The following is an 11,293-nucleotide window of genomic DNA, read 5'->3' as shown; positions in this document are numbered from 1 at the left end:
TTAGCGGCCTCGTTATAGAGCGCAGTTGTCAAACTGCAGGCTCGGGGACCCGATCGGATCCACTCCAGCTTGCTAAATGGATTTGTTCCCCTCAACATGACCTTTTTTCCTTTTCCTTTTTGTAGGTACAAGCTTTTTCGACCCCACACTCAATACCTTCTTAACATAAAACCAACAAATCAGTGTTTTCCCACATCCAGATTGACTGCACTTTTTTCCCCCCTGTAAACCTCCAGGGGGCGCTATTGAAGAAAGACTAACCTTCCAATCAAGTGTTTATTCGTAATAATAATTTTGATTCTCTTTATGAAATGAGTCTTACACATTGACGGCAGTGCGTTAGTTTAGCATAACGCTAAAGGCCGGCAGTAGTGCGATGATTCACAGCCGAGTGTGGGATGATTGACAGCTGTCATATGGTCTGCCAGAATATTCCCATCACACCTTTTGAGCCAACACCATGCTGAATTTGCTCCTTGCTAAATGTGGAATGGATGCTGCTTCCTTATGCGTCTTACACACATCCATCTGGAGCGGTCTTTTTGGTTTTTGGGAAAGAATTTTTACACAGCTGTTTTAATTCCTCCTAGGACTAAATTGGTCATTTTGGCTATGCATAATTTGTGACAGACTCAAACTTTCCCCTAGGTTGATTTACATGCGAGTTCCACGTGCGCGTTTCCTTTTGAGTCCTCATTTTTGCGCTTTAAAAAATAATAGTTGGCGGTAAATCCACACTGAACACATGCGTGGCATATCAACAAAAGTGTGTCATTATCAGACCCAAAAAAAAAATCCCAGACAGGGCGATGACGTCACCAAAGGAGCCAATCGACGCGCGCGCGCTCTCTCATCCGTCTTCCTCATCATCATCTTCATCATCTTTTTCCCGCCGCAGGAGGAGAAAGAGACAGAGGATGGAGGGAGAGCAGCAAGCAACATGTCGTCAGGGAAATGTAATCTTCATATTTTTGTTTTTATGAGACATGTCGGAGACGTGGAGGCAACAGACGTCTGCGAATTTTAGGAAGTAGGACAAGAAGAAAAGCAGAACCTGGAAGGCAGCGGATCACCGAGAAACCCAAAGAACAGAGGACATTGGCACACACACACACTGGTAAGTTGGCACCGTTTGTGGATGGGTCATCTCATCACACCTGTTGGATGATCGACGTGTGTGTGTGTGTGGGGGGGGGGGGGGTCGAGGGGGGGGGGGGCAGATCAAATTCTGTGTACTTAGTCCCTCTTAAATGGAGAGTTGCGCTGTAGGACGTCGCTTCAAACTGCGTTCATGGAAGAACACGACATTCTTTGACGTGATACTTTTTATTTTATTTTTTTTTAGTCCACTGTTGTGTTTTGTTTGTCCCTCTCCTACCGTCTTTCCAGCTCTACCTTTTATTGCGTCTTTCTTCTACCACTGACTGTTCAGTATATTACTTTCCTTAAAAACAAAAATCAATAAAATATTTTTCCCCGAATTATATTCTGATTTTTAAAAGACCGGTACAACTATTATATAGTGAAGTCAATTTCGTCATATTTGTTTCCAATCTGGGGTTTTGCAAAAAAATTTCCCCAGTGACTCTCTCTGTGGGCCTGTTCTAAAAATAGTTTACCAGTGATGGGACATTGTGATTTTCTAGGAACGATGTCGAAGCGATCATTTTGAAAATGTGACCACAATTTGTCAAAATTAAGTGTTGCATATTGATACTTATTATTTTCTAGTTATTGTGAGATTTCATAAAAACAAAAAAAAACAATGGCCTCACACATGAAGATAATTCCAACAAAATGTCAAGAAGTAGCTCTTAGTTTCATCTAGAGTTTTAGCCAATCCAGATTTTTTTTTTTTTTTTGTATCTCACATCAGGCTGTGATGCTTTTCTTGCCCCATAATAGGACCAAGGTGGGGTGCTGCTACATTCCACCATCTGACTGCTTCATCTATCTCCTCTCTACTGTCTCCATTGAATCTTTTCTTAACTTCTATCTTGACGTTTCTCTCCCTTCGTCCTCTCACCTCTCTTTCAAAACTGTCAGTTTCTCATATCTGTCCCTCTAAATTTTCATGTCTCTCTTCTGCGTCTCTTTGTCTCTACCTTCATTCTCCATCTCACCACCTGATCTCTGCTTCTCATGCGTGTCTTTACGTTTGTCTCCAATCCAATCTCTCTCCGGTTTCTACCTTTCCTCCTGCGTCTCTCTCTACCTTCTCTTTGAGGTAAATGTTTGCGTGTCTGTCTGGAGTGTGTCTCATTGTTTCTCAGTGTGTAAGTGGGACTCAGGGAGCACTCGTGCATCTGGAGGAATGTCAGTACGGTGGGAGGGAGTCTCTTTGAGGATGAAGAGAGAGGCGGCGGTGGCGGGAGAGGGTAGAGAGCGGGACGAGGAGTCGGCGTTCGGTACCTGCTGCTTTCACGCTCAAATATTCCAATCCGTACGGGCGCCGGTCGCGCGCACGTTGTCGTCGGGGATGAGGCTGCGGGGTTGCCGGACGGATTTGTGATGGAGGAGGAAGGAGGGGCAGCGGTCGAGGCGAACGGCGACCTGCCGGGGTACCTGAGGGACAGCGAGGTTTCCAGCCACCTTCTTGCGCAGTATCCTGGCGATTTACACGGCGGGCTTTGTGGGTAAGAGACCCCGCCGGTTTGTCACGGTCCGCTTGAATGGAGTCGCAGGTAGCTTTGTAAGATTGAAAGCAAATCACTGCAGTGTTGTCGTCCAACCGGTCGCTTTGCTGTTGAATATCATTCGGCTTTTAATTTTGGGTGGCGTTTGTCCTTAGTAAGGTCGGGGGGGTTAGCTGTCCCAGCTGACGGGGTGTATCCTGGACTGGCCCCCCCCTAGCCAATGTCAGGGTGGGTCCTGACTGGGTCCGATTGTGTTGAGACCAAAAAAAGAACTGGTCTGCAGTCAGAAAATGGGCTGGTCACTAGTCACTGTTAAGAGACTGGTCGCAAGTCAACATCAGAAGACAATGGATTGGTCGCCAGCCAGTTCATATTGACAAACAAGACGTGTCCTTATCTGTCAGGAAGTGACATCTATGGAGACACAAAAAAACACTTGAGTTGAACCCATTGTTACCCTCTTGTGTTATTTTCTGTGTGTGTGTTGCAGCCAGTGAATTGTTGGGGTGATTTACTATTATGGGATGTCAGCGGTGCTGAGGCTCGGGCGGCGTTAAATGGCATCGTATTTAAGGGCTTTTATGCCGCACATAAAACACTTTCACGCTGTTTTAGTGCGCACATGAGTAAATCGGGTGATGGTTAATACACACACACTACATCAAATGTGTAATTTTTAAATATGACTGATCGGATGAGAGAGCACAACAAGCCTTTTAGAGAAAAGAGAATATTGTATGTATTTTTATTGTATTTTTTCAAGAAACAAATGATCTTGCGTGAATAAAGTTAATCACACAATAATAGTCATTTATCTTGTAGTTGAATAGAATAAAATCATATTTAATATATAGAACAAACAAAAGAATAAAGTCGTATATCTTGAAAAGTAGTTGTAATGGATAATTTTGAGATTAAATTTGTGCTTGTTGCATAAAAACATGTAATTTAATGGGAATAAAGATGCATTTAAATAAATTTACATTTTGTTACAATAATAAAACAGTTCTTTTTCCAGATTTTGACAAGACAATAAAAAAATTATTTAAAAAATATTGTAGTCGTACAAATAGGGCACAAATAACCATGTTTTCTTTAAAAAGAATAAAAAGTAGTTTTAGACCCATTGCGTCAGGAGACTCCCTGTGAACCATGATGCAACACACACATACACACACTTAGTAGTCTAGCAGTGTGTCCCGCTCTGTGACTTTTCCATTTAGCGGATGAGTTGCGCTTGTTTTATTGTTGTTTACAGCCCTCTTTATGGAAGAGCTTGTTTTAGCTGGCACACGGTACCCGAGAGGCGGCCCCAGTAGCCTGTTCATCACCTCCGTGAACATTTCACTTAACGGAACAAATTTCAAAACACTCAAAGTTCAAGTTGACATAAGCGGCCCAGAGAATGGGTGGATAGATGTCTATCATAAATCGACCCACCTCCCCCCCAAAAGCAGATGTGTTCAAAGCTGATGAACCACATGCTGCTTCATCAACATCCTGGATCTGATCTCGTTGTGTTGCTGGCAGAGAGAAGATGCCGTTCCACCATGTGACGGCAGGCCTCCTCTACAAAGGCAACTACCTGAGTCGCTCGCTCTCAGACACCGACAGCGACGTGTTGGCCAGCATCTCCGTGGAGGAGCTCCATGGTGAGTCACATCTCATCATATTTTCATTTCATAATTATCTTTCGATGTGACAAACCTGAGACCAGGTCACATCACTGGAAACAACACAAGAAGAAAATATTTTAGCTCATCATGAACCCTGAGCCCAAGCTCTCCTCAAAAGCACCTCGTTCATCTTTTCTGTCAGGAGTTTCGAGTTAGCCTGAAGATGTTTTGTTATTTTCCATCAAGCATGTTATTATAATCCAAAAGTGGAGTGTCTGTTAGTGCATGTGTGTGTGTGTGCGTGCGTGCTTTTTCACTTTCTCAAGAAGCCGGCGAGCAGTGCAACTAAACACATCAAAGTCAGAGCAGAAAAATATGGCCTGCATACTAATCGACACACACACACACACACACACACACACTTCTGCAGCGCTACATCCACACCATGCAATGCAGTATATAACATACACACCACCATGTACTTTACATATCGTCGGCCTCGTTGCCCAAGTCATTTTCCAATATTTTTTAAAAACAAGAATTAAACATACCTTGGTATTTTCATATTGCCATTGTAACAAAAATTATAACAACACAAACCCCCCAAAAAAGGCAACACTGCCTCTCAGTCAACATGAAGGTCATTTGAAGGCTATCCATCTGTCTGTGCTCTTCTCTGGCGGCCATTTTGCCGATAGGTCTATCCTGACTTGACTTTTTATTTGCATTGTTAATAACGGCGTTCGCCGCTAATCGCGCTTCACGCACATGCGCGCCGTTAACTTTTATTTTACAGGCTGATGTTGTGTACTTTGTTTAGCACTGTGACCGCTAAGAGGCTCAAGCACCTGATAAATGAAGACTGCGCCACACATGCACACGCACACGCACGTAATGGGAATCCAATGGTGTCACATTAAGGCGCCACCTGGAAAATTGCTTGTGCAGAGCGAGCGAGAGTGAGAGGCTGTGTCGAGTGTTAATATGCTGGCAAGCATCGGCGCCGCATTAATAGGTCCATATTCCATTCATATTCATATGGCTGGACAATATCTGCAACACATTACTAAGTCCATATTTTATAGATAATAAAGTGTTCCCCTGCTGGATTGGTCCTCCTCCCTAGTGCAGTCAACGTATTGCAGATGTTTTTTTTTTATAATGAGTTTTTACAGTGTGCAGGCAAGTCCCTATTTACTTTTGTTTACTTTCCCTGTCAAGAAATACGAGACTATTGTGTAATATCACTTTAAGGGAAAGAAAAGAAAGTTCTTGCTTGCACAGGTCACTAAATAAGATGCAAGGTGTGCTTGCTTAAAGCTGTTTATTTTGCAGTGGAACCAGAAATTTTAATTCCGTGGCATTTCTTCTGCGAGAGGTCAGTGCTGCCGGGGCATGTTGGTGGCGCAACGTGGTACTACACTTAAGTCGTGCACTTCTAAACTAAGCAACTTGCTTAAGAACTGTAAGATAGCATCACTGTAATATTGTAATTTAGCATAACTGGCTAAATGTGTCATTTAAATATTTTTTAGATCACTAAAATGTGTCATCCTGCATATTTAACACAAAATCAGTTTGATTTGGCGTGTTAGGTGAGACACAGGAGGTTGACTCGGTTCACTTCCTGTTTGTGTGGCAGAGATCCGGGAAGCCTTCAAGGTTCTGGATCGCGACGGCAACGGTTTCATCTCCAAGCAGGAGCTGGGAATGGCCATGCGTTCCCTGGGATACATGCCCAGCGAGGTGGAGCTTGCCATCATCATGCAGCGCCTGGACATGGATGGTGAGGGACACACATTTGCATGGCTGGTTAATAATTCATCAATAGTTGTCACTCCAGACGGAAACTAGCATTCGCTTGATGATGCAACAGAGCAAGCCATGTGTCCATTTTTAGTTTGAAAGAGTAATTGTGTAACAACTTTTATTTTGAAAGCACAAAGAACCAACAGCCAAGATAAAACACTTGTGTTGTGGGACGTTTTTGGGATGAAGAATTTGAGTTTTATTTTGAAAAATAATTATTTCTATTTGTTAATTTATGTTATGTTGTGAAGGCGATGGCCAGGTGGACTTTGAGGAGTTCATGACGATCCTGGGACCAAAACTTCTTTCTTCTGAAACCAGAGAAGGTTTTCTGGGAAGCACCATCGACACCATCTTCTGGCAGGTATTGTGAGTCCACCAACACCTCTCCTCTGTGTTTCACATTTGCCGAGTGTTAAGTGGACCCCCACTGGAAGATTTTATTGCTCTGATCATCGTCCGTGTGATGGCGAGGCTCTCAGCTGACCTGCTGTCAGAAGCACTTTGATTTTTTTTTCTCTCTCATTAGAGCTCAGTGTGGCGGACTCTGATCATTTAATTCATCCATATGCAAATGAGCTGTGACACAACACAGCACAGTGAGCACTTGCAAATGAGCTAAAATCGTTTATAGCGATGTTGTGCCCATTTTTTTTCCCAATTGTTTCATTTTTTTTTGCATTGATGATATGCTGGCTTTCCCTGCATTAAAAAACAAAACAATAGCTGCACTTTTTTTTTTTTTTATTAATTTACTTCATTAAATATGCAATGGTCCACATCTTTTTTTTTTCATGTAACTGCAGACTTTATTTTTATTTTTTTGGTCACTAAGTATATTGTCTGCGTTGTGTTACCTCCGCCAAGGACAACAAAGTGTGAGCCAGAAGATTTGTTTGGTTGTTTGTTTGCGGCGGCGTTTATCGAGCGTGGCCGTATCTGCGGCGCGCTCGGCTAACGAGTGACGAGGCCCCTGGGCTTAATAAGCGCTAATAATGAATCACGCTGACACTAATTGGCTATTGATGACTTTGCTCTTCACCTTCGAGCTGCTAAACGACGTCGAGAGACACGGGGAGGACTCTCAATCTCATGGTCTCGCCCCCCCACTCACCCCGCCCCCACCCTTCCTTTCCTCTATCTCATTTTCTCTCTGTGGCAAACATAAAAGAAAAAAAAAAAACAGCGACGCAGTTCTGAGACAGAGCGCAGATTGAAAATAGATAAATGAAGTGCGCTTCATGACTGTGTTACACTTTAAGACCTTGATGTCTTTTCAAATCTTTTTTGTTGCCGGACTTAGTCAACAGACTCTGGTCATTTTCTAATTGGATGCTTTTGATTGTGGTCCATAATATTATTATTATTTTTTTTCCTGGCTGTCATCGCCACGGCCATGTTGTCCCATTAAGGTCGGTCGGCGCTGGAGGACAGCAGGCGCTGGCTGGTGCAGGGAAATAAATTTTTCATATTTTGCTTATCTCCCACCACCTGCTCCTCCCCATCGCCAGGGGCAACCATCTTAGGCAGCAGTAATAGGGTCACTGACCTCCCCCAAGGATAGGTGACATGCAGGTTTGGCTCGCGTGCTGCCAAACTTGCGTCACTCTGTTTATGATCAGTCAGCATATTTTCTTTGTCCTTCCTGACACCGCTCATCGAGTCCATTAGGAGGACACGCTTCAATTTGCACCCTAGTCTCAAAATGGTTTTTTTTCTTAGGAAAGTTTAAATTGCCTTCAGTGCCATCATTTCATATGTGCATGCGTTTGCAGTTTGATATGCAGAGGATCACGCTGGAGGAACTGAAGCACGTACTCTTCTACGCCTTCCGAGACCACCTGACCATGAAGGACATTGAGAACATCATCATCAACGAGGAAGAGAGCCTCAAGGAGAACGCGGGAAACTGTCAGACCGAATTTGAAGGAGGTACCTGTGTGTGTACCCGTGCGTTTCTGCATGTGTCTACTGGTGGTGGGGCTGTCGGAAGATATTTGACATTTCCTCCTCAAATCTCCCATCACCTACTGATTTATTGATTTGAAAATGCTGTCAACTCTGTGGGAGGAGGCGAGGAGGTGAGGATGAGGGCGTGAGGAGGATGAGCAGATGGATGGAGGGAGATTAGGATGAGAAAATAAGACCGAGGAGATGAGTAAGGCGAGGTTGGAAGGAGGATGATAAGATAGACAGACAGATAGGATGATAGCTAGCTAGAAAGTTAGCTAGCTTGTTGGCATTATTCAAAAATATATCAAAATACATGTTTTATTGTCAATATTATTATTATTTTTTTTTTGTCTTCAAGAAAAGTAAAGTGATGACCACCGCCAATGGTGACTCAGCGCTGGATTGATAAAAATGAACCCTGATGAATTATGAAACAGTTTTGGGTTGTTGGAATGCTGCGTTCAAGGACATGTCGTAAATGCCGGCTCTCCAGCTTGACTGTTATCATCTTTGTCTCTTAGTGCACCCGTCCAAGAAGAACCGTCAAACCTGCGTGAGGAAGAGCCTGATCTGCGCCTTCGCCATGGCGTTCATCATTAGCGTCATGCTGATTGCAGCCAATCAGATGCTGAGGAACGGCATGGAATAGCCACGCCCACTGTGACATACACACCCACGCATTCATTTTTTTTCCTCAAGCTCCACCCCTTTACTCCGACAGCAGGGACTCTCAAGGGCTGCCGTTACCCACAATCCTCCTCTGACCTCTTCGGATGATGCAATAAGACGGCGCCGGCGGCAGGAAGGAGCACTTGACTTTTGTTTGGACGCCACTTACGGCAAGGAGCCGCCGAATGTGGTCAGAAGGTCCACGTGGACAGCATCAAGATCCGTGTGGAGGAACAGGACATGTCCAACCTGGCGGCCTCACTCAAGTATGGTGAACACTCGTTCTGGCTACCGCAGGGAATGCTGGGAATTGTTGTTTTTTTTTTAAAATACAATTTGTCGGTGTGGACTGTAAGTCCTCCAAGAGGGGGATCAAACAGGGATCTCTTTGAGACAAGAACCCCAAACACTTAACGTCCTCCTTTCTCGTCTTCCTCCATTGTCGTCCTCTTTTTCGTCCTCCTCCTTTCCCCTCTTCTGCCCTCATCCTCTACTTTTCTTTTCCTCCTTTTCCCTTTTTCCTCAGAGCATGAATATTCTCCCCGTTTGTCGCCATCTTCTTCTGACTTCCCGTTTCTCACGGCAACCGAGTGTGTCGAGGAGACCAGGCGGCGCCGTCCCGTCTCGTCCATCTGTGCTGTTTCTGTGCGCGCGTGTGTCCTTTTCCGTCTTCTGACTTGATGAATCAATTCACTGTTATTGACTGATTAATGATTGATTGACGAGTGATGTTGCAGGTCACTTTGCATAATAAGCTTTATACATGATCAAGCACACATAGCAGCAATACTGATACCACAATACAATATCCATTTTTGCCAATCGGACTCCTCGTTAAGAGGGCCAACTGAACACTTGGCAGGAACAGTGAGACTCACCCTGGACTGGTCGCCAGCCAATTGGCAGACAAACCATTCCGATTCACGCACCAATGTCATGTCATTAACCTCTGTTAGCTAAATGCTAACACATAATGCGATAACGGAAATCAGCATAGATGGTCACGATAACACGTTAACACACACGGTGCAGCAACACATATAAACCGAGCATACAACTATACGCAGAGACATATTTTTTCTGCTCTGTGTGAACTAGTAGGGTAGCTAAACTTTGCTGTCTGGCGTCTTGGCACAACTCTGAATTGGGACGGCTCTATTTAAAAATGACGGGTTTTAAATCTGCGATCTTGTGCTTGTTCACTGTAAAACGAAGCAACATAAAACTAGCAGCACCTTTACTAAAAAAAAGGAAGAAGCCACGTGGTCTCCTAGGCCCCGCCCACACGTGTGTCTGTTATATGTGAATTCTATGAAGTAACAAAACACTGTGACTGCACAACTACAGTAACACTCTTGCGCCGCCGGGTGACGTCACTCTGAGGCGGAATGCGTGTTCCAAGCCATAATAGACTCAAACGGGATGACCAGCAAGCTTTGTTAAATTGCGCCCTCTTGTGGACAGCACGCAAACAGCGTGTTTGTTTACGCCACAGTATCACATTTTAATTTAACAATTTGTTTATTATTGTCGTCATGATACAGTGCACTTGTACAAGCACAATAATAAACATATTGTTAGTTTAATAATGATGAAGTGAGCATCATAGCTAGATTATTTTTTTTCTTGTTTGATGGTGTACCTAATGACTTGTCTAGTGAGAAGTGTCAAGGGGTGGGCAAACAATATTTTAAAAAGAAAAGATAGGCCATGTCATTTGTAGACGAGATACGTCACCGTTAAAACGTGTATGTAACACATGTAAAATAGTTTTATAAAATAATGGGATAATTATGCTGCATTGATTCATGATTACAATTAATTGCCAATTATTCCTTCAACCAATAATTGTCACATAGCGTAAATAATAAGTGATGGTTCATTGCCATTTTAAAATAATTACTATATTATAACCAATTATGTATTTTAAAAAAAAGTAAAATGCATGTGTAAAATATTTAAGTAATAATTAATTCTCAATGTTTTCATTTTCATGTAATAATATGGATGAACCAATTATTTATTTACACAAATAATTACATTGTAAATGCATGAATAAAATATTTTATTTTGTAATAATAAACCTATTAATTCTGGTTACATTTTATAAAACAGTGGGCCATTTTCTTTGCCCACCCCTGGTCTTACAGCAGCGTTTGCGGTTATTTTTTTAGAGCGTCCCATTTATTTTGAAACACAAAATTAAAAACTGAGCATCAAACCACAGGGAGTGGCACATTTTTAGTATTTGCCTCCCATAGTGTGTGTTCTTGTTCCATTCAGACAAACCAGCCTTGCAGGAATGTTTGCATGCCTCCTCCATTCCTGAGCTTTTATTTTGGCGGAGAAACGGACGCTGGTGTCTCTCTGGAGTAGCATGAACTCTCACAATATATTAACCAAGCACACACACACAAATTGCATGTGCGACAATGAACACAAATATACTTTAAGTTGTAATATTTAACAAGGCTCAGTGTGTAGATACTGAACATGCGTACAAAATCATGCAATAAATCTTTGTTTTTGCAAAATGGTTCTACTTTTTTACCTCAATGGGTCGTGTGACCTGTGATTAAAAAAAAGGCCACAAATCTCTGCACGACAACA

At 43.0% G+C, this 11,293-nt stretch overlaps 1 protein-coding gene across 3 annotated transcripts; it reads left to right on the top strand.

Moving 5' to 3' along the window:
• The first annotated feature begins 158 nt into the window (after positions 1 to 158).
• Positions 159 to 11,217, top strand: caln1 (calneuron 1). 3 transcript variants are annotated; one of them, XM_088380330.1, is made up of 7 exons: positions 159 to 956; positions 1,028 to 1,117; positions 4,167 to 4,288; positions 5,895 to 6,038; positions 6,313 to 6,425; positions 7,837 to 7,993; positions 8,536 to 11,217. In XM_088380330.1, the coding sequence occupies exons 3-7, from the start codon at positions 4,174 to 4,176 to the stop codon at positions 8,661 to 8,663; spliced, it is 657 nt and encodes a 218-aa protein (XP_088236456.1). In that variant the 5' UTR covers positions 159 to 956; positions 1,028 to 1,117; positions 4,167 to 4,173; the 3' UTR covers positions 8,664 to 11,217. The 3 variants fall into 3 exon arrangements, with proteins under 3 accessions (XP_088236456.1, XP_088236455.1, XP_088236457.1); XM_088380329.1 differs by having other exon boundaries at positions 159 to 1,117; XM_088380331.1 differs by lacking the exons at positions 159 to 956; positions 1,028 to 1,117 and adding an exon at positions 2,413 to 2,636.
• The last annotated feature ends 76 nt before the right edge of the window (positions 11,218 to 11,293 follow it).

Source organism: Syngnathus floridae, chromosome 7 (assembly GCF_059516105.1).
Source record: "Syngnathus floridae isolate MCC-2025c chromosome 7, RoL_Sflo_1.0, whole genome shotgun sequence".
NCBI lineage: Eukaryota > Metazoa > Chordata > Actinopteri > Syngnathiformes > Syngnathidae > Syngnathus > Syngnathus floridae.
This window is presented reverse-complemented; position numbering and strand designations above follow the sequence as displayed.